General features: G+C 50.1%; 3 protein-coding genes and 2 pseudogenes across 5 annotated transcripts; 2 read left to right on the top strand and 3 right to left on the bottom strand.

Moving 5' to 3' along the window:
* Nucleotides 1–279: 279 nt before the first annotated feature.
* Nucleotides 280–3,439, bottom strand: LOC123043166 (probable amidase At4g34880). Its single transcript, XM_044465533.1, has 5 exons — nucleotides 2,824–3,439; nucleotides 2,527–2,741; nucleotides 1,427–1,666; nucleotides 881–1,079; nucleotides 280–760 (listed from the first exon to the last, which is right to left on the bottom strand). Exons 1-5 carry the CDS (start codon nucleotides 3,337–3,339, stop codon nucleotides 404–406), a joined length of 1,527 nt encoding a protein of 508 aa, XP_044321468.1. The 5' UTR covers nucleotides 3,340–3,439; the 3' UTR covers nucleotides 280–403.
* Nucleotides 3,440–5,292: 1,853 nt separating this feature from the next.
* Nucleotides 5,293–6,895, bottom strand: LOC123038789 (cytochrome P450 89A2-like; annotated as a pseudogene).
* Nucleotides 6,896–10,727: 3,832 nt separating this feature from the next.
* On the top strand, nucleotides 10,728–12,464 carry LOC123043169 (cytochrome P450 89A2-like). Its single transcript, XM_044465534.1, has one exon. The coding sequence runs from the start codon at nucleotides 10,728–10,730 to the stop codon at nucleotides 12,144–12,146; it is 1,419 nt and encodes a 472-aa protein (XP_044321469.1). The 3' UTR covers nucleotides 12,147–12,464.
* A 2,209-nt stretch (nucleotides 12,465–14,673) lies between these two features.
* LOC123038788 (probable amidase At4g34880) lies at nucleotides 14,674–16,146 on the top strand (annotated as a pseudogene).
* A 475-nt stretch (nucleotides 16,147–16,621) lies between these two features.
* LOC123043165 (putative receptor-like protein kinase At4g00960) lies at nucleotides 16,622–19,577 on the bottom strand. 3 transcript variants are annotated; one of them, XM_044465531.1, is made up of 7 exons: nucleotides 19,397–19,577; nucleotides 18,730–18,885; nucleotides 18,392–18,647; nucleotides 17,945–18,173; nucleotides 17,708–17,858; nucleotides 17,329–17,559; nucleotides 16,622–17,167 (listed from the first exon to the last, which is right to left on the bottom strand). In XM_044465531.1, exons 2-7 carry the CDS (start codon nucleotides 18,820–18,822, stop codon nucleotides 16,772–16,774), a joined length of 1,356 nt encoding a protein of 451 aa, XP_044321466.1. In that variant the 5' UTR covers nucleotides 18,823–18,885; nucleotides 19,397–19,577; the 3' UTR covers nucleotides 16,622–16,771. The 3 variants fall into 3 exon arrangements, with proteins under 3 accessions (XP_044321466.1, XP_044321467.1, XP_044321465.1); XM_044465532.1 differs by having other exon boundaries at nucleotides 19,332–19,482; XM_044465530.1 differs by lacking the exon at nucleotides 19,397–19,577 and having other exon boundaries at nucleotides 18,730–19,305.
* Nucleotides 19,578–22,263: the final 2,686 nt, after the last annotated feature.

Raw genomic sequence — 22,263 nt, 5'->3', positions numbered from 1 at the left:
CGCTCGTGTGGTGCGGTGCGCCCTCGCGTTTTTCTTACCACAAGGAGCGCGGTGCGGTGCGTTTTTACCCCTCGCGTGTTACGGTGCGCTCGAGCGATGGTTGTGCCTAGCACTTTTTGAGGCTTTATATGTTAGATGCTGCATCATTGTTTCAAAAGATCCTCCATAACATAAGCGCTGGAATCCTATGAAAATTGGGGCTGGTAGTATCACTTGGTCTGGGCTTTTGGTGTGCTCATCCTCTTCTTGTGCTTTTGATGAAGGCGGAAGGCAAATACAAAGATGAAGACGGTCCATCCAACAGTAATAACGAAGTGCCAACATGATTTACACCATAGACGTGCATAAACACCGTGGCACGAAAATAAACAAGTCCCAACACGACCTCTCCACATTGCCAGTTCTATGGCAAGAACGTGGGCGTCTTTCTGACCATGGTAACCTGCTCAAAGGCATACGCCATCTCGATCAGCCTCGGCTCGTACCCTCTCAACCCGCCAAAGCAGAGACCAAACGGCACCCCCAACTTGCCGTACCCAGCCGGCACGGTGATGGCCGGCATGCCATCAATGGCGAGCACTGAGGATACTGCATTGTTAGGTGTCACGATGGCGTCTAGCTCGTGCTCCCTCATCAACTTCTTCAACCCGTTGGCGGACAGCTTGTTTAACTGACTGATCGCCTCTTGCTCCGAGGCACCGATGCCCGTCGTGTTCTCAGCCACCAGGAATACGGTTTGACCATTTTCCTTCATGTTTTCCTATAACGCATGGAATTATCACAAGTTAAGTTGCACTTGTTTTGTAGCTGCAAAGGAAATATGCATCATAATGAGAAACAAATACATGAAGAATAATAATTAACTCTGAATCGAGCTGACCTCAACAGGATGTGCATTGTTGAAAGCTATGATCTCTGCAAGCGACCGAACTGGGGAATATAATAAGTTTGACAGATAGGAGTTGAGGCTTAACTTGAACTCTGCTGGTAATGCGATCTGTTGGCCATTGTTTTGGGAATCCAATAGGACACTTAAATTCTCTATGTCAAGGTTCTCAATCATAACTGCTCCTTGTTTCCTTCAAACAAAACAAAAATATACAAGTTGATGTGATATGACACCTAGATGGTACATGTTTTTATTTCCCCGAAACAAACTAACCAATAATTAGGGGCATTGTGCCTCTCACAATGAAGAGGCCAAAGTATTTCACTTCCTTTATCAAGCCATCGCTCGCAATTATTTAAGGGTGCCCAATTTTTTTTTCAATTGCATATATGATTTGATGCAAATACAATATGGAAATATAATTCATGATAGATCTAGTCAAATCGATGTAATACTGTAAGTACTGATTTTTTTCTCAATAAGTTAGAGAGACATAAGATAAATAGCCTTATAATTAAACCCAGACAGAGGAAGTACCTCATTGTGTTGAGATGTTGCGCGTAGGCCATCTGTTGCACAGTTCCGTTTGGGAAGTTGAAGAAGCCACTAGGAACGCCGATCCTCTTCCCACTAAGGCCACCTTTTTTCAAGAACTGCATGTATCCACCGCGAGGGATGTACTTAGAAGCTTCCATCGTTGGATTAGGGTCGAGGGCATCATAGCCAACGATGGCGTCCAGCACGTGGACTGCATCAGCCACAGTGCGGCAAATAGGCCTGTTGTTGATAAATGTCAATTAAATTTCTTTGACAAATCAGTGCAAATAAAACAACGGCCATGAGTTTGAGCTGCGTATCGTAAAAATAAAGCAAAAGAATGTTGTATCTACCGGAATAAATAAAAACTAAAGCAAGAAATCATTTAAGGGTAATATGTCGATAGAAAATAACATGACCCGTATGAAAAATCAAAACGTCGGTGTTTAGGTTTGCTTGTGATGTATACCAACCAAGGTTTTGGTTACCGAATGAGGCAATTTTACCGAAGGGGGTGGTAAATGTGGTTACCACGGTTACCGAGAAATATCGAGAAATACCGAGAATATTTCGAGCGAATTTTGTAGTTGAATTTTGAATTCAAATAAGTGAATGAACGAATATTCGAATCAGAGACCTTTCAAAACAGGAACTAGGTTGCTACTAACACGCCAGGACCAACTCTCATGGCATTAATTAGATCCTACGTACTTTACTGTAAATCGAGTGTTTAAATTCAAAAATTTCAAAAAGATGGTATTTTTTGCTCGGTATGGCGATTTACCGAGGGGCACGGAAATACGCGGTAACCATGGAAAACTTGAAATTTCGACCGGTAACCAAAACAGTGATACCAACATATACACTGCTTTGTGATGATCAAGAATAATAAAGTGAATATGCAGGGAAATCAAAATAAAGAGAGATGACAATCATTTGCACGAATAAAAGAGCAACTAGTACCGTATATTATATTGGCAATATGAAACCGGTGGAATAAAAGATCACAAGGCTTTGATACGATCCACAAGGTTTGAAAAGAGGCCACGTCACTATTTTAACTCAACGATTGTTGAACAATATATTTCAATCACACTAACCCGATAGTGTCTTGGCGTGGTGTGATGGGAATAACCCCAGCCCGGCTGGTCAACCCCACCGTGGGCTTGATCCCCACCACCGAGTTCAGCGACGCCGGGCAGAGTATCGAGCCGTCCGTCTCCGTCCCCAGCGTCACCGCCGCCATGCTCGCCGCTGCCGCGATCGCCGACCCCGTGCTTGACCCACACGGTGTGGCCGACAGCACGTAGGGGTTCTACAAGAAAGCAATCATACTGTTCTTCATTACAAAGGATCCATTAACTGAAACTAGAAAGATTTAAGGCGTATTTAGTTACCCTGCCCTTGCCACCGCGGGCGCTCCAGCCGCCGCCGGAGAAGCTGCGGAAGTTAGCCCACTCGTCCATGTTCGCCTTGCCCAGCACCACGGCCCCGGCGCGCCGCAGCCTGCGCACCACACCGGCGTCCCGCCTCACCATGGAGCCGAGCAGCGCGAACGACCCGGCCGTGGTGTTGAGCGCGTCGCGCGTGGCGATGTTGTCCTTGAGCAGGACGGGCACGCCGCGCAGCGCGCCGCTAGCCCGACTGCGGCGAACGGAGCAGCGCTCGGCGTCGGCGCGGGCCGCCTGCCTGAGCGCGTCCGGGTTGACCTCGATGACGGCGTGCAGCAGCGGGTTGAGACGGCTGATGCGGTCCAGGTAGAACCGGACGAGGTCCACCGAGGTGAGGCTGCCGTTGTTGAAGCCGAGCTGGATGCTGGCAACGGTCGCCTCCTCGATCCGGAAGCCATGAGCACCGGCGAGCGCGAGCACGAGGGCGGCGACGATGACGACTGCCAGGAGCGGCCGAGGCATCCTGGAGCGCGTCAAAATGTGAAGTCAATGTGGCGGCTGAAGCCAGCTGCTCACTCAACTAATTTTCTGTAGCGTCCTTGGATTTCTCCTTTCCCTTTGAGCTCTCACTTTGTACCCTGCGATGGACTCCAATTGGCAAATCATATATACAAGCAAGCAAGCAAGCACACAGGCTGTTGGTGGAAAATACAAAGGCAGCTGGTCAGCTGGGCGACGTACAACCGGTGTTTATACACATTATATAGGAGTATGTCTTATTTTTGCCCTTTGTGGCTATTTGTTTTTTTATCTTGTCTTTGTTTGCCTACTTTGTGATGTTTTTGGCACTTTGGTACTTTATCCGTCTTAATAAATGGACATGTGAATCACTTGATGTCAGAGAGGCAGGGGATAATCCTCCTTTTCGAGAAAAAGAATGTCTATTATGGGATGATTTGCGTCAATTTAATGGTCCTGCCGCGCTTTCGTGGATGATGTTATCGAAACTGTCATACAAAAATCATATCAGAAGTGACATATGTGTATCACGGTTCAACAATTATTACAAAGCTACTCCACATACGATATTTAGGTATGATTTATGTACGATAGTTAATCTAATGGTCCTGCTGCGCTTTTATTTATTCATGGATGGTCTGATCAGAACTGTTGTACAAAAATCGTATCAGAAGTGTCGTATATCTACATCATCTTTTGGAGGTGGTTTTTTGTGGTCTCGTTAGTTACTTTTGCATCTAGATCATCTATTGGAGATGCTCTAATGACCACACCAAACTTGACACCACGCCCAACCGAAAGCCGATGATTTGTGGGACCAAAACCATGTAGACTCCTCGGTGTCAACCATGTCATATCACACCAGGACGGGGGTAGAAGCCCGAGGCACCATCTCCTACCTCGAAATGTGACACAAAACCAGAACATTAAGGGAAACAAGAGTGCATTTTCTATAGATCTGGGGTGGACGAGAAGCTTTTTGCAGCTATAGGTCTCGGCTAGGGCTGGACCAAAACTCGTAGCTCGCGAGCTTAAAGAATGCATGATAGTTTGCCTCGTTAAGCTTGTAGCTCGCTTCATAATTAATAGAGGCAACCACTAATTTCATCTTAGTAAGTTTAACGATCTTAAGGAATGAGATAACATTTTTGTCGCATCTAAATTGATCTATCCAATCAAATCGATCCAACCTAGTTCACAGAAGATAGGAAATTAGTGCACCTCCTAATGTAGTCACAATCTTCTTTGTAAAAATCATGTACATTCTTATCCTGTTGGCCGTAGCACATTGTAGTATGTTCGCGAGCATTCACGACCTTAACAAGTTTCAAATGAACAAAGCCGGGCAGGGTTTTCTACTTGTTAAGCTTAACAAGTTTAACGAGCACGAGCTTAACGAGTTGAGCAGCTCATTAATCCACCCCTACTCTTGGCTGCAACAACGGTAGAAACACAACAATTTTATTCTACACAGATCGTGCAGATTCACGAGATCTTTAGATGGATTTGGTGCGTCGTGTGACATGCGTGGAATTCGGCTTCTTCAGCACCTTGAGTGAATCCAGCTCCGTGAGGTCAACAGCGGCAATGCCTGTCAGTGGTGCCCACTCGAACTCGTGCCAAGAAGCACTTCATATTCACCATCGTCATGCCCACGCCCAGGCAGAACCTATGCCCCGCGCCAAATGGCATCATCCTGATCTGCTTGGGTCCTAGCAAAGGGCCGACGCTCTCCCCATCTCCGCCGGACAGGAACCGCTCCGGTCAGAACTCGTTGGGATCCAAGCGGTAACGGGCTAACGTGTCTGCGCCTTATTAATCTCTCCCACCATGAATTTCCCCGAGGCGCCCACCACTAACCAACCGTAGCTTTACAATTCAGCCCGTAACTACTCCGGCGCACAAACAACCCGTAAGTGTAGCATTCTCCGTTAGTTTACACTGGTGACCTGACCATTTGTGGGACCAAAACCCCAGATGTCAACCATGTCGCATTCTTATATGTTATATATCATTTGGCTTAGACTTGGTTAAGTCTTAGTCAACTGAGACCTAGCTGCACCCAAACTAGATAGCATTGCGTATAAATCCGGGGTTCCCTTGCCGGAGACGGCTGAAACCGATAGAAAATGGCAGAAGGAGAAGCTTTCTGCGGCTCTAGGCTCGTGTGCAACAACGGTAGAAACACAACTTTTTTATTATGCACAATCGTGCAGATTCGCGAGATGTTGAGATCTTTAGATGGATTTGGTGCGTTGCGTGACACGCGCGGAAAGCGGCTTCTTCATCACCTTGAAGAAGGAATCCAGCTCCGTGAGGTCAACGGTGTCGGTGCCAGTCGGCGGTGCCCACTCGAACTCGCGCACGAGCGCCGCCAAGAAGCACTTCATGTTCACCATGGCCATGCCCACGCCAGGGCAGAACCTATGCCCGGCGCCAAATGGCATCATCCTGATATGCTTGGGCCCCGGCAATGGGCCGACGCCCTCCCCGTCGCCGCCGGTCAGGAACCGCTCTGGCAGGAACTCGTCGGCATCCTTCCATATCCTGTTGTCCCTGCCAATGTCCCCCGCAGAGAAATTCACGTAAAAGTCACCGGCCGGCGGCGGCACGGCCATTCCTCCGACCAGCACCCCGACGACATCGGCATGGGCATGGCGCGGGATGACCGGCAACTGTGGGTGCATGCGCAGGGTCTCCAGCACGACAGCATGCAGGTAAGGCATGCCTGCACCTGCACGGGAGACCTCGCCGTCGTCGACCTCACCGCGGAACTTCTCCTGCATCTTCGGCTTGTCGACAAGGTGGGCGAGGGCCCATTCGAGGGTTGCTACCGCCGTCCCGGTGCCGGCGCAGAGGAACTCGGAGATTAGTTGCACCATCTCGTCATCCCTAAGAGCGCGCCGGCCGCCGTCCTCGTCTGGGACGCAGAGGTCGACGAGTGAGTCGACGTACGGACGACGGCCGTCGTCGTTGCGTGGTCGAGGAGACTGAACACCCCGCCGCCGTGCCTCGATGGGAGGGAGGAAAGATCCTTGAGCCGGACATCGATGGCGAAGAGCCTGCGCAGCTGCCTCCACTCCACGAGCTTCTCCATCACGGAGCCCATGGACGTGAAGGGCTTGACCAGCCCGATGGCGATCTGAAAGCGCTGTATGACATGGCGCATTGCGTGCACGTGGGCCTCATTGACGGCGTCGCCGAAGCACACGCGCGCGACGACCGAGAACACGGCGCCATAGAGGTGGTGGTGCACCTCCGTTACCTCCTCCCCGCGTCCCCGTGGGGCGGACGACAAGGCGGCGACGAGGCCCTGGATGGCCTCCCGCTGCAGGGGCGCGAGGCCACCGAGGCGCGACGGGTGGAGGGTCTCGGCGGTGAGGTTGCACCGGAGGGCGCGCCAGTGCCAGCCATGCGCCACGGAGTTGAGGTTCTCGTTCCGCTAGCCGCCGCGCCGGCTGGCCAAGGCCACGTGCAGGCGCGCGGGCTGGCGGTTCGAGAAGGAGCACGAGGAGCACGAGGAGCTGATCCATTGATCGGCTGGAGATAGCTGCTGCATGCCTGCAAATGATTGTGTTTGGATACTTATAGGAGTGAGAAAGAGAGGGGTGATTGATCATTCGTTTTGGTTCCCACCATATGAAAGGTCAGAGGCTCAGTGACGAGGTGTGAGTGTGATATAACACTGGCATGGCCACTCACACCTAACATTTGCCATTATTGTATCATCCACTAACACCTAACGAGTATGATACTCTTTGTTAGTGTTCTTTTTGCTCGCCTTCTGGAGTGCTCTCATTAAAAGCATCTCGTTTTGTTAATGCACTAGTTAGTCTATAATATAACACTATTGAAGCGATTCATTTTGAGAATGAGCAATAATAATCTTGGTTTGTGCCGGTGCCAAAGCTGAGCGCCACCAACCTTCTTGCTCCATCCATTCATATATATAGGACCAAATGCGTTTTTTGGTACTACCTTTGACTGCTGATAAGATTGATAATATATATATGGGATGCATAATGTGAAAATTATATCATTAGATGCTTCTCAAACCAAAAATTCAGCTAACTGATTTCTAGCCATTTCCGTAGTGACAATGGGACGCACTATGGCACAAAGCGTGAGCCTTTTTCGGTAAAAATTATAATGGGACATCAACGACTGCTGCGGCGCTTTAGTACTAATAGAAAGAAACCCCAAGGATAGGATTTGCTATTGCTGAGGCGCACGCACGCACGGCCTTGTCCTTGTCTCAATACCCACCTACGCAATGCAACGCAACGCATCTTGATTTGTTCGTGAAACAAAAAAAAAAAAAAGAATGCACGACCTAGACCGACGACGAGGAAGCAACACTGACACAATCCCGACGAGGTTCTCTGTATCATGGCCCAGCTTGGAGATGAAAGTGACATGATTTTTTTTTATTCTGAGAGGCAAGAGAATGCATAGCTGAGGCCGTGCGTGCACGCGCAAGGTTCGCTGGCAATAATTTTTCCTTGTTTTTTTTTCATCAGTCTTGTTTTTTTTTCTTTTACGTGAGAAACAGCAAAACAATACTCCTCTTCCACTCAAAATAATACTCCTTCTTTCCTTCCTTCTTTGATTTGATTTGATTTGATTTGATGATTTCTTGGGTTCTACGTGACCACCACAACACAACACGCTGCCACGCCCATCCAACCGCCCGCAAGCCGGTCGAGCCACGTCAAATGCTCGCCGTTCGGCACCGCCACCGTCACCTACGCTAGATCGAGCCACATCATATCCAACCGCCCGCAAGTCGGTCGAGCCACATCAACCGCTCGCCGTTCGGCACCGACGCTACATCGACTCCAGGCCAAGGATCACAACCCATAATAACTAGGTCGGTAGGACCTAGCCAGCATCAATGTGGAAACCTTGCATGTTTCATGGTTGAAAGAAATAAAATTCAACACCAAGGAATCATCGTGTTTTTGCCAAAACCAGTAGAAATAAAAAGTTTCACTATCACATGTACGCTTGTATTTGACCCCAAACAACCCTCATACTTTTACCAAGGCTACATATACACCAAGCAATGTTAACACCAATTAAATTTCAACTTTCTCGACGCAAGTTACCTCAACAAAAAAGACTATCTCGACGGAAGTTAATAGTTGTTGCTCGAGCGGGCGCGCTACGACTATGGCCCCGCGTCGCCGGGCTTAGGACGCCACATAAAGGAGCCACCACCATCCATGCCACGCATCCAGGAGGAGCCATCATCCTCGCCACGGCAAGGAGGTGGCCCCACCGTTCCCGCCCTGTCAGTAGTCCATCAACCAGTGTTGCTCGGTCGACGTGAAGAAGGAGGAGGTGCCCTACTCGAGGACCGCTAACACGCGTGGCTTCCTTGCCTTCTACCTCGATTGCGGTGGCGACACCACAGTGGCTGATGCGGTACACACACTTCGACCTATCCCCCCCCCCCCCCCCTTCAAGATGTTTATGAAAATTTAACGAGCCGAAGGCGAGCAAGAGGTTCCCCGCGCCGGAGGCGCAGTGTGACACCACGACGAACAATGACGACGACGACGGGCTAACACGCGTGGCTTCCTTGCCTGCTACCTCAATTGCAGCGGTGACTCGTCCTCAACAATGACGACGACCTCCGAGGTGGTGCAACGGGAGTGGCACAACATGGTGTGTCGGCGCGTCGTTCACAAGGTCGGACATCCCACTGGCTTGGGGTCATCAATGACCCTGCGCTCATGAAGGCTTGTGCCATTGATTAGTCCAGGACCAGCGCACACACCTCCACCCGCACACACCGCCAAATAAGCGACCAAATCCTCAAAGCGGGGTTGTCCGAATCCAAAACATGGTGGCGACAGCGTTCGGAGTAGCTAGGGAATCCATAACGTTTTGCTAGCTAGACACGTTATTGAAAGGGTATGAGAAAAATAATGTAGCAAGGGAATTAGTTGGTAGTAATTATCTTAAACTTTAATGTCAATGATCAATTTTAGAGACCCATCGAATGTGATATTCTGGTTTGCTTAGTTCATGGCATTGGTGGCTAATTTCTTGAACCTTAAAACCAATCTAACGGTTGTTTTTCCATAGTGTATAAAATTAAAGGATGGATGTTTCTGATTATTGCGAGATTTTCTAGAGTAATTCCATTTTATTGATTCGTATTTTCCTTTTAGTACTATAATATATAGATTGCCCAACATTTATTTGTTTATCCACCGCATGCTACGTTTCAAGAGAGAAGCCGGTAGTGAAGAATATGCCCCCCGGCACTTCTTTATCATATAACACAACCAAAAATATCTCGTTACAATTTATTTACTTTTATATTATTTTATAATTTATATATCTACCACTACTAGATTTAATCCTTGCAACTAACGAGTTCAGGGGGATTGGCAGCCCTATTGGCCGTGTTGGGTGCAAGTATTTGCTCTTGTGTGTGTGGGTGTTGCTCACTAGCTTTGATACGATTCTCTTATTGGTTCGATAAACCTAGTTCTCATTTAGGGAAATACTTATCAGCAACTATATGGCTTCACCTTCCTCTCCGGAAAAAATCCAAACGCAGCTCACAAGTAACACACCACTATCTTTAAACGGTGAGTACAAATAGGCCAGTAGAGTTGTGACGTGTTAAGAAATAAAGCAACGCCATCACTAACCCTGTAAAGTTGAGGACCAAACATGACAATACCACCACTATTTGAAAAGAATAGTGAAAAAAATAGTGCTAGCGTTGTTTGAAAATAACGCACCATCAACTAAAGTTGTGACTAGCCTTTTCCCACTAGTGTATAGGGTGATCCCTTCCACGTATATAAGGTGAGACGATGAACATCTCAAAATAGGAGTGCTCCATCGTGCTTTTCCCTATTGAAACAAGTTCATATAAAACATTGCATTCGAGTGGCCAGTTAATCGGCGTGGAGGAGGCCGCAAGGGACGCGTCCTCTCGTTCTCGGTCTCGGCATCGGTCTCATGGGGAGAAATGTACTCCTTCATATGATACTTCTTTTGTCCCAAAATAAATGACTCAACTTTGCATTTACTTTAGGACGGAGGGAGTAGATGATAATGCACACGTTATGATTACGGATATTTAACTAGTAGTGCATTATTTGTAAAGTGTCATCGTTGATCCTTAAAACAAATTGAGATGTACTCCTATTTAATGTGAGCACTCCAAAAAGTGGGCGGAAAGAATACCAAATCATCATACACGACTAACATGGTTGATTGATACACCAATGACAAGTGTTAGGTGTAATGTCACACTCGCACACCGGATCATTTTGCAGGATCATTCATTCAAGGCCCCTCTCTCACTCCGTGTATAAAGTATCGAAACACACACCCATTTACAAGCAGCACTCCAACAGATCAATATGGATCAGCTCGTCGTGCTCCTCGCCCTTCTCTTGTGCGGCCTCCTCTCCGTACTCCGGCGCGGCCGTGCTCCTCCAGCCACGGTAGCCCGGCACAAGATCAGCGACCCTGCCATCGCCCACCGGGCGCTCGTCGAGAACGCCGACGCCTTCTCGAACCGCCCCCGCGCGCGCCTGCATGTGGCCCTGGCCGGCCGGCGCGACGGCAAGCGGATTGAGGACCTCAACTCCGTGGCGCACGGCCCGTACTGGCGCGCCCTCCGGTGCAACCTCACCGCCGAGACACTCCACCCGTCGCGCCTCGGCGGCCTCGTGCCGCTGCAGCGGGAGGCCGTCCAGGGCCTCGTCGCCGCCCTGTCGTCCGCCCCCCGGGGAAGCAGGGAGGAGGTGACGGAGGTGCACCAGCATCTCTACGGCGCTGTGTTCTCGGTCGTCGCGCGCCTGTGCTTCGGCCACGCCGTCGACGAGGCCCACGTGCGCGCCATGCGACGCGTCATACAGAACTTCCAGCTTGCCATTGGGCAGGTCAAGCCTTTCTCGGCTAAGGGCTCCGTAATGGACAAGATCGTGGAGTGGAGGCGGCTGCGCAGGCTGTTCGCCATCAATGTCGGCCTCAAGGAGCTGTTACTCCCTCACATCGCGGCACGGCGGATGGCGGTTCAGTCTCCCCGACCACACGACGAGGGCGGCCGTCGTCCATATGTTGACTCGCTCTTCGACCTCCGTGTCCCCAATGAGGGCGCCGCCGGGCGGCGCGCTCTTAGGGACGACGAGATGGTGAACCTAATCACGGAGTTCCTCGGCGCCGGCACAGGGACGGTGGTTGCATGCATGGAATGGGCCCTCGCCCACATTGTCGACAAGCCGGGGGTACAGGAGAAGCTCCGTGGCGAGGTCGACGATGGCGAGGTCTCCCGTGTAGTTGCAGGCATGCCTTACCTGCATGCCGTCGTGCTCGAGACCCTCCGCATGCACCCGCCCTTGCCGGTCATCCCGCGCCATGTCCATGCCGATGCCGTCGGGGTGTTGGTCGGAGGAATGTCCATGCCACCGCCGGCCGGCGACTTTTACGTGAATTTCTCCGTGGGGGACATGGGCAGGGACAGCAAGATATGGTCGGAGCCCCACGAGTTCCGGCCGGAGCGGTTCCTGGCCGGTGGCGATGGGGACGGCGTCGGCCCGTTGCCGGGGCCCAAGCAGATCAGGATGATGCCATTTGGCGCCGGGCATAGGTTCTGCCCGGGTGTAGGCATGGCGATGGTGAACGTGAAGTGCTTCTTGGCCGCGCTCATGCGTGAGTTTGAGTGGGCACTGCCGATTGGCACCGGCGCTGTTGACCTCACGGAGATGGATTCCTTCTTCAAGGTGATGAAGAAGCCGCTTTCCGCGCGTGTCACGCGACGCAGGAAATCCATCTAAAGATCTCATGAATCTGCACGGTATGTGTATAATAAAGGAGGAACGACCAAGCGGTCGTAATCACGAAGGAGGAGGACCCCCCGACCCCTCCCTCCCTCCCCTCCCCCGTCCCCGCGCTCGCGCCGCCACCCCGGGGGGCGGCCGGGGCGGCCCCCATCGAGCTCCTCTCCTCCCCCCTCCCCTGTGCTCCTTCCCCCCGCCGCCGCCGGCGGAGCCCCCGGATCTGGCCGGGCGGGCTGGCGGCGGCGGGCCCTTCCTTCCCCCGCGCGCGCTCCCCCTGCCCCGGGGGCAGGGCTGGCGGCGGGTGCCCTTCGGCCGGCGGCGGCCCGGCGGCCTGGTGACGGCTGGCGGCGGCCCGGCGCGGTGGTGGCGTTGTCCTTTGGCGGCGGGGCGGCTTGGTGGCGCTGGTTGGCCGGCGGCGCGCCCAGCCCAGATCTGGGCCCTCGGGGCTCCATCTGGGTCCTTGCGGGCCGGCCCCCGGGCGTGTCCTCGTTGTCTGCGGCGTGGTGAGGAGGAGGAGCAGCTCGGTCTTGGGGCGGCGGCTCCGACGGCGTGCCGGCAGCAGCGCGAAGGCGGGAGCTTTACGAGCCCACGAGGGCTCGGCCGGGCCTGGTGTGCTCCTGCTATTGCGTCCGGACGGCTACAGTCGCTGACGGTGGAGGTGGGGCCCTCCCGCGTGCCGACGGGTTGTTGCCCTAGTCCCGGCTCTGATTCCTTGCCGTGCTGTTCTCACTTCGCGGTGCCGTGGTGAGACGGCATGGGGGCCTCGTGACCGAGTTGGCGCACGGTGGTGGTTGGTTTGGTGGCAGGCTCCGGGGCGCCCGAGGTGCGGGTTGGGATCGGGGGAAACCCCTGTTGGCATGGCCGACACCGACGCGGTGGCGCCTGTGGGTGCCTCCTGACCTTCCGGGAGGGCGTCGGGGCTACCCTTCCTCTCGCCTCGTCGTGTACCGGGGGAAACCCTTGGCAGCAGCGTCGTCATCGTCGCGATCCTTCTTGGAGGTGTTGATAGGTGCCGGCGCTTCGGAGTCTTGGAGTCTAGTGGAAGAGCTTGGTGGGCGCTGCGATCGCGAGGCTTCTTCGCTTTTGTTGATCCGTCGTTGTCGGCATTTGTTTCTTTTGCTTTTCTCTGTCGTTTCTTTTTGGGCGTGTCTGTGCTGCTTCCGCCCTAGCACCTTTCCTGTATGGTTCGGTTGGTTGCTTTGTATACAAAGCGGGGGGAAACCCTTTTTCGGTGTATAATAAAAATGTTGTGTTTCTACCGTTGCGGTGGAGCAACGAGCTGCTTGGCTCGTTAAGCCCGTGCTCGTCAAGGCTTGGCTCTGTAAACTCATTAAGCTTAACAAGCAGAAAATCCTGCTCGGCTCTGTTCATTTGAAGCTCGTGAGCATTGTTCACATACTACAATGTGTTACGGCCTTCAGGACAAGAATGTATGTGTTTCTTTACGAAGAAGATAGTGACTACATGAGGAGGTGCACTAGTTTGCTACCTTCTAGGGTTAGGTCGATTTGATTGAATAGATCGACTTAGGTGCTCCAAAATGTTGTCACATAAGACAAAAATATGTGTTGGGTTATACTAAACGAGCTTAACGAGCTGCTCCGGGTGAGGTTATCGAGCGTTCATTAAGCTCGCGAGCTACGAGTTTTGGTCCAGCCACAGCGGGGACCTATAGCCGGTGGAAGCTTCTCCCGCACGAGTCGACTCTTCGGGTGAATAGGGTTTCCGCTGGTCAGCCGCCCGCCACCTCTTTGACGGCAGTAGGGGGGCTGGCGTTTCGGTGTCCCAGGCCAGCGTCTTGTGGTGTGTCGCTGGTCTCTCTCCCCATGATGTGACTGATGGCTGATGAAGTTCACATATAGATGGATCAGTTACTCTTTCTTGTTTACTTTTATCATATCAGCCGTTTGTTCATGTGAGTTTGAGGTTTTGAGACTACTCGATTAACCTCAATAGAGGGTTCTCTGTCCTCCGATGGCTCCGCTGACCGAGACTTCTTTTCGTCAATGAAACTACTAAGTTGCATTTGCCGCGGTTTGCAGCAAGCAGCGACAATCAGGGCTCTTCAAGATGTTATTTCGAGTAGAGACCCTGACGCCATCTTTCTGTCAGAAAGAATGGCCGGCAGAGCGTCTTAGGAGAAGAATGAAAATGGATCATAAAGAGGTGGTCCGTAGCGATGAGAGGAGTCGTGGATGAGCCGGGCGAAGACATGGCGGCACGCGGGTAGGGTTAGGGGCAGCAGCGGCGGTGGAACGCGGCAGCTGCGGGTCGGGCGCGGGAGGGCGCGGCACCGAGTCGGGTCAGGGTTTGTGGGGGCGGGAGAAACAGTAGCGGCGGGTGATGCGGTGGTTGTGGGGGGCACGCTGCGGAAGGGAGGCAGCAGCGACGGTGTGACGCAACGGGCGGCGGCGGCGCAGCTGGAGAGGGGGGGGGGGGGGGGGCGCGGCGGCGGCGAGTGCGGCGGTGGTGGGGATGGGCGGCGGCGGCGACGGCGGCAAGCCCTAGGGAAGGAACGACCAAGATGATACCATGTAGAAGGGAAAGTTTGCAATACAATAGACGTTATATTGATGGGGTGCTGGTGCACGTATATATAATTACAGGGAAGGCCCCAACCTAAACTATACAAGACTAGGAGGTGAGCCACAACTTCAATATACATGCAACACAAAATACAAACTCAACGAAGCCCACTCTCGGTCTCACCAGCCGCGACGGCATTGTCCCCATCACACCCATGCAGGACACCGTCAGGTACTTCTTCTCTCCTCTTTATTCTTTGGTTTTGCCCCAATCAGGGAGGTTTAAAATTTCGGTCACTGGAAAGTTTCAGACCGCCGGATAATCTAAATTTAGTTTGTACATTCGATTTTAATTTGAATCTTGGCAGGATTTTGGGATTAAAAATATTTTCATTGGAAATTCCAAATGTTCAAGTGACAAATCTATAAAATTCCCAATTTTCCATTGGAAATTCCAAATGTTCAGCCCTCAATTTGCAATGTAGACCGATGTGTCGGACGCGATGCATGTGTTGGACGCCATCGTTCGCTACGATGCGCACGACGCCGCAGCCACAAGAGCAGCATCCAAGTACATCCCTCACGGCGGGTACACGCAGTGCCTGAAGAAAGACGGGTTGAAAGGGAAGAGGATCAACGTCCCCAATGGCTTCTTCCAGGGATATGGACAGGCGCAGCTGAATGTGTACAAGCAGCACCTCGCCACAGTGAGGTACGTGGTGCCGCTTTGCATTTTCACTGTCCATCGATGAATATGAATTTTGGCAGCTGACCAGTGCAAATATAAGTTGATTCTTCATTTTTGCAAAGGAAACATGGAGCGGTGGTGATCGAGAACCTGAACATCACCGTCGATATTGGTTCCAACGAGGGGATCGCGATGCAGGCAGAGTTCAAGATAAGCCTGAACGTGTATTTGGCAGACTTGGTCTACTCCCCAGTCCGCTCCCTTGCCCAAGTCATAGCATTCAACAACGCACATCCCATAGAGGTAAACAATAAGTCTACAGAAGCAACTGAACCTTAGGTTTATCTCTTGATTTCTTATCATAGCTTCAGAGTCGGTGTGGTGGATTTGCTGAACCTAACCCATGACATGTTTGCTGCAGGAGCTGATGAAAGATTTTGGCCAACCTGACCTTATCGCGGCCCAAAACACAAACGGCATTGGCACCGGGGAGAGAGCCGCGATCCAGCGGCTGAAGGAGCTGGAAACGGAAGGGCTGGAGAAGCTGATGAAGGAGCACCAGCTGGATGCGATCGTGGTGCCTAACAGCGATATATCTAGCCTTCTCGCCATTGGTGGCCAGCCTGGAATCATTGTGCCGGCAGGGTACAACGAGCAAGGGGTTCCCTTCGGGATATGCTTTGGCGGGCTGCAGGGGTACGAGCCAAGGCTGATCGAGATGGCGTATGCTTTTCACGGAATACAAAGTGTTCTAAGATTACGTGCCTTTGTGCTTTGTAAATAAACTTTCCTCCTGCTTTATAAATAAAGCAATACATGTGCTTTGTGCTTTGTAAATAAACACATGTATGGAACTGATAAAAAGAAGAAAATACATGTGCAAAATGTCACAAAAACCAACCAGGGCTTGCAGATGCGGATGCGGGAACCTCGGCACAGCGCCCTTATGCCGCCGGCCCGGCGGTGACCTAGCTGCTCATCCAGTGCCCATCCTATCCAATCCAATCCAATGAGCAGGGCAGTTTTCGTTGGTATACGGAGACTGACCTGCTGGCCGGTCAGGTCAAGTCGCCGTCGGTAGATGGTGAGATGTTTTTCATTCATGTCACAACTTTTTTTTTCCTGCGGAGATCATTCGTGTCACAACAGTGTTCTGTGACCGAAACAAGAGCGCCGTTCATGTTACCTCCCACCCTGTAGCTCCGCAGCTGGAGACTACATCCCCTAAAAAAAGCAGCCGGAGAGTACAATGTTTGTACGTAGCTAATCAAAGACAACATAATCAAAGAACATACAATTAAACAGACCTCAAAACAACACCTTTTCCCAGACAACAACTCAACATTTATCTGAATTTACCAACACATCGCTTTGCCACCAGAGCCACTCCCGGTTCTTGGTGGATAATACTACTGGTCTAATGTGACATAAGCGATCGGCAGCTTCACCTCATCAACCACCTGATTCGCCATGGTCGTCTTGAACAATTCTTGATAGTTGATCTCACCAAGATCTTGGCTGACACCGGTGCTCTGCACGAGGAGCATGTCCTCGCATCGCATGTATTGCGGTGCCACCTCTTGCGCTGACAGCGTCACGACAACATAACGCCTGGAGCACGGCGGCATCGTCCCTTGGCTTGGCCGCACACTGTACTTGTTCGGGTTGATCTCTATGTTGAATGCGATGAAGCCACCCGTCTTGTTGGTCAGCTGTAGGCAGCACGACGCCTCCTTCCTTAGCTCAAAGGGGAACCGCAGCTCCATGGTCGGATCCACCGACATAATGTTCGTGTCACAGCTGCTCTGCAATGGGAAAGAAGAAGAGGTAAATTGGTGTGGCCAGTTAGTAAAAAACCTCGTTATGGACAAAAAAATTGACAGGCCAAAACTGTAGAAACAGAGGATTGCAAAATACTGAAGAAACGGAGGAGTGACACGCATGCCCTCGCAGTAGTCGAATGTACCTGGACAGCAGTGAGGTCTTTTGACACATCAGAAGCTAGTGACATTGCTTTAAGCTTGGCTTCTAGTTGATTCAGTTCATCCACAATATCGTTGATACATGGCCTTTTGTTTCTGTCGTTGTCCACACACCTTAGTGCAATCCCAACACATGAAGTCACTCCTAGGATGTCTATTTCGTGTGAGGAATGTCCTGTCTTTTCCTGCAACTTTTTCGTCCAGTTTTCACTGACCTGCATGCAAAATCAGGGCATTAAACTCTGGCTAAAGATACTAGATGGCTTGCAGTGCAAAAATGTGAAAGAGAAGTATATGTTTTATTGGTACAAACAGAGAAACGAATTTTTATTTGCCAGGACCTGGAGAGGGGATTTCTCTTACAAGCTGGATAAACTGTTCCGGGGGCATTTCAGAACACCGGATGTAGTTCTTAGCCCCGGCCAATATTTTTATAATTATGACGCCCAAACTGAACACGTCAAACTTCTTTGATATAAAGCCACCGTCTATGTACTCCGGTGGCATGAACCCGCTGCATTGATATGGATAATTGGTAAAACACATGGAAAATAAAATTCTTTAAAAATAAATGTCTTAGAGCATGATCCATCTACTTACAGTGTTCCATCGCGCATCTCTGTTTGTCGTGTTTTTGTTGAAGCAACGAGTCTTGACAAACCAAGATCTCCAATTTTGGGCGTCATACTTTCATCCAACAAAATATTTCCAGGCTTTAAGTCTAGGTGGTAAATATGTTTTCCCTGGGAGTTGTGAAGGTGATTTAGTCCCTCACTAGTACCTTTAATAATCTTGTAACATGTGGGCCACTCAAGTCCACAAGATTTATCTGCAATTAGTAGCAAAATGTAAATATAAAACAAGCTAATGAATCATTCGTCTTGATTGGCAAACTAATACATGTGGCCAACTGTCAACCATACATATTTTAAGATAAAGGGAACCTCCATTGATTATTTGATTAGCATGAAGATGAAACAACTACGAAATAGTTCAAATCCTATCCCCTGCATATAGGATACTTATATCGACACTAGTATAGGTTACCTTGAATGTGTTGATCGAGGCTTCCGCCGTGCATATATTCGAAGCAGAGCACTCGCTCCATTATTTGAGCGAAAACAAGATCCCCGTTGTGATCCATGTATTTATGCCGAGACTCGTAGCAGTAGCCAATTAGCCGCACAACATTTTGGTGGCGTATGTTACGAAGGTTGCGGAACTCGCTGTCGAACTGCTTATCATCGAGTCCTGGCAGTTGACGAAGCTTCTTCACGGCAATTTCTTCCCCTTCATGGGTCGCCTGATAAAATCGATGATCAGTTGTCATGTGGTACAGAATGTGATTATATTTGAGGGAAGCACAGATTGTAGATATAATATACCCTGTAAACAACTCCGTATCCACCGCTGCCAACTATCTGATCGTCTGCAAAGTTGTTTGTGATAGCTTCGATAACACGGAGTTCGAAATCCATGCTGCCGCTATCTCGCACCCAGCAGGTGAGCAGGATTACAGGCCGATCCTCCTCTTCTTCTTCCTGAGAAATGAAAATAGTAACGGAATGCAACATCGGTCAACTGCTGCGGCACCTAGAAACATGAAAGATTGAAACTATGTAATCCCATCCATATAGTCTCCACTACAAGTTTGCTATTGGTGTGGAGGCGTGGTAGAGGGTTGATCCTAGGAATATGAAGGTTGCTGCGGGAGAAGAAGATGCAGAGGAAGAAGAAGGCTGCTGCTAGAGGAGGAGGAAGAATGCTGCTGGACCTTTGGATCAAGCAGATCCGACGGTGGAGAGAGATTTGACTAGATTACTACTCCCTCCGTTCGGAACTACTTGTCTCGAAAATGGATGTATCTAGAACTAAAATACATCTAGATACATCCATTTCTATGACAAGTAATTCCGAACGGAGGGAGTAGAAGCAAGCAACTTTCAGACCCTAAGTTTCACGTCATACGAATTACTAAATCAAGTACCCGACTGCGTGATTTCCTTGCCAGATGAAGCGACCAACTAAGCAAGATGGCATAGTGCCACTGACCGGGACAACGAACGAAGATGAGGAAGGCGATGATGCAGCAGCAGAGATGGTTGCTCGTTGGTGGCCAAGACGATGGAGCAGCAGCAGAGTTGGTTGCTCGTCGGCGGCCAAGACGATGGAGCAGCAGCAGCTCGCAACCTTTTAATGGAGCGTACGTACGCGCAGGCAAACGCGTTGCTGGCTTGCACGGATAAGAAGAAATCAAACGACGTTGACCTTGACCCTGATCTGTCGTAGGAAAAAGGGATGCGCTGGGGAAAGCGTGTGCTTTCCGTCGACATCTCTGCGGAGGAAACGCGTTTTAACCAGCGCCCGAAGGAAGACGGTTCAAAGCAAAATATGGGCCTCCTAGTTTGTACTACTCTTCGATCGTCAGAGTGGAGACGCTCCTCATCTATCTATCTATTATTTTTCTATCTATCTATCTATCTATTATTATATATTAAAAGTAATATATGTTGAATCAAAAGCAAGGGAAATAGCAAAGAAAATCCCACATTAATAAAAAAATACCAACCCTTGATCTCGCTTTTTTGATAAAACATGATGATGAGTGACCCACGTGTATACGTTATGTTCACTGGCGGGACATGGGCGTCTTGCCGCCACGTGGCTTGATGGATGAGATTGGCATGTGCTGTCAGAGCGGGGCCAAGACAAGCACGGGAATCTTTGTGGCTAAGGATAAAGCCACGCGGGAAGATTTTCAATGTTCGAGCCGGCGCAAGAATGACGAGGTACTCATCGAAAGAAAAGACAGGCGTAAAAAATACTTGGATACACTTAGACGACCAAAGAGTCAGATGCGGGGAGATTCACCGAACCTGTTTTCAAGCCGACAACTAAAAATTAGTAACAACTCGGAAAATAAGAAGAGCAGTTCTAACTTGAAGACCGATTCAAGGGCTTACTAACGGTGTTTCGGATTGACGGTCTCTCACCACCTCGTCTCCCCACCAGGTGGGCCAAACCAAGGACCCCATGTCGGTTCACTAGGGGACCACGTCGAGGCTTCCAATGGAGCGTAGAAGGAAGGCTACTAAAGACTTCACGTATACTCCAAAATATTTAGAGGTTGTCTACAACACGTAAATGACTAGGTTGTAACCCTAGACCCTTGGTACCTATATAAGCCGAGCACTACTAGGAAAATGCCTAGTAGTAGCGCTGGTTTTTGGGCTAGCACTACTATAACTAAATGGTAGCAGTAGCGTTGGTTTTCTCCCGTGCTACTGTTATACCTACTTAGTAGCATCGCTTTTTGAAGGACGCACTGTTGGGAAATGTAGCATGCAATTTAAAAAAATCCTAGGCTCATGCAAGATCTATCTAGGAGGTGCATAGCAACGAAAAGGGGAGAGTGCGTCCACGTACCCTCATAGACCGAAAGCGGAAGCGTTTGCTTAACGCGGTTGATGTAGTCGAATGTCTTGTCGATCCAACCGATCAAGCACGGAACGCACGACACCTCTGAGTTCTGCACACGTTCAGCTCGATGACGTCCCTCGAACTCTTGATCCAGCAAAGTGTCGAGGGAGAGTTCCGTCAGCACGACGGCGTGCTGACGATGATGCTGAAGTGATCCGCGCAGGGCTTCGCCTAAACACTACGTGAATATGACCGGAGGCGTAAACTATGGAGGGGGGCGCCGCACACGGCTTGGAACAATTGATGTGTGTTCTAGGGGCGCCCCCCGGGTATATGAAGGAGGGAGGGAGAGGAGGCCGTCCCTAGGCGCGCCCCAAGTAGGAGGAGTCCTACTTGGGGTCCTAGTAGTATTCGCCCCCCCTTTCTTTTACCGGAGGGAGAAAGGGGAAAGGAGAGAGGGGGGGAGAAGGAAAGGGGCGCATCGCCCCCTTCCCTGTCCAATTCAGACTCCTTGGTGGGGGGCGCACCACCCCTTTGTGGGTTGGTGCGCCTCCGCCCTCCTATGGACCATATGGCCCATTGATGACCCACAAGTGTAGGGATCTATCGTAGTCCTTTCGATAAGTAAGAGTGTCGAACCCAACGAGGAGCAGAAGGAAATGATAAGCGGTTTTCAGTAAGGTTTTCTACAAGCACTGAAATTGTAGGTGATAGATAGTTTTATGATAAGATAAATAGTAACGAGTAACAAGTAAATAAAGTAAATAAGGTGCAGCAAGGTGGCCCAATCCTTTATGTAGCAAAGGATAAGCCTAGACAATTTTTAATAATGAGAAAGGAGCTCCCGAGGATATATTGGGAATTATCGTCAAACTAGTTTTCATCACGTTCATATGATTCACGTTCGGTACTTTGATAATTTGATATGTGGATGGACCGGTGCTTGGGTACTGCCCTTACTTGGACAAGCATCCCACTTATGATTAAACCCTATTGCAAGCATCCGCAACTACAACAAAAGTATTAAGGTAAACCTAACCATAGCATGAAACATATGGATCCAAATAGCCCCTAACGAAGCAACGCATAAACTAGGGTTTAAGCTTCTGTCACTCTAGCAACCCATCATCTACTTATTACTTCCCTATGCCCTCCTCTAGGCCCAATAATGGTGAAGTGTCATGTAGTCGACGTTCACATGACACCACTAGAGGAGAAGACAACATACATCTCATCAAAATATCGAACGAATACCAAATTCACATGACTACTAATAGCAAGACTTCACCCATGTCCTCAGGAACAAACGTAACTACTCACAAAGCATATTCATGTTCATAATCAGAGGTGTAATAATATGCATAAGGATCTGAACATATGATCTTCCACCAAGTAAACCAATAAGTATCAACTACAAGGAGTAATCAACACTACTAGCAACCCACAGGTACCAATTTGTGGTTTTGGATACAAGATTGGATACAAGAGATGAACTAGGG

Source organism: Triticum aestivum, chromosome 2B, assembly GCF_018294505.1.
Source record: "Triticum aestivum cultivar Chinese Spring chromosome 2B, IWGSC CS RefSeq v2.1, whole genome shotgun sequence".
In the NCBI taxonomy this organism is placed as follows: domain Eukaryota; kingdom Viridiplantae; phylum Streptophyta; class Magnoliopsida; order Poales; family Poaceae; genus Triticum; species Triticum aestivum.
The sequence above is the reverse complement of the archived record's forward strand: the minus strand, read 5'-3'. Positions and strand labels throughout refer to the sequence as shown.

What these genes read in the sequence shown, in the direction of transcription:
- LOC123043166 (XM_044465533.1), bottom strand. Translation starts at nt 3,339, where the DNA reads ATGCCTCGGCCGCTCCTGGCAGTCGTCATCGTCGCCGCCCTCGTGCTC. An exon ending in CCACGCCAAGACACTATCGG is followed by an intron (nt 1,667 to 2,526) that starts GTTAGTGTGATT and finishes TATCAACAACAG; the next exon opens with GCCTATTTGCCGCACTGTGG. An exon ending in CAACATCTCAACACAATGAG is followed by an intron (nt 1,080 to 1,426) that starts GTACTTCCTCTG and finishes TTTTGTTTGAAG; the next exon opens with GAAACAAGGAGCAGTTATGA.
- LOC123043169 (XM_044465534.1), top strand. Translation starts at nt 10,728, where the DNA reads ATGGATCAGCTCGTCGTGCTCCTCGCCCTTCTCTTGTGCGGCCTCCTC.
- LOC123043165 (XM_044465530.1), bottom strand. Translation starts at nt 18,918, where the DNA reads ATGTTGCATTCCGTTACTATTTTCATTTCTCAGGAAGAAGAAGAGGAG. An exon ending in GATACGGAGTTGTTTACAGG is followed by an intron (nt 18,648 to 18,729) that starts GTATATTATATC and finishes CGATTTTATCAG; the next exon opens with GCGACCCATGAAGGGGAAGA. An exon ending in CCTCGATCAACACATTCAAG is followed by an intron (nt 18,174 to 18,391) that starts GTAACCTATACT and finishes TACTAATTGCAG; the next exon opens with ATAAATCTTGTGGACTTGAG.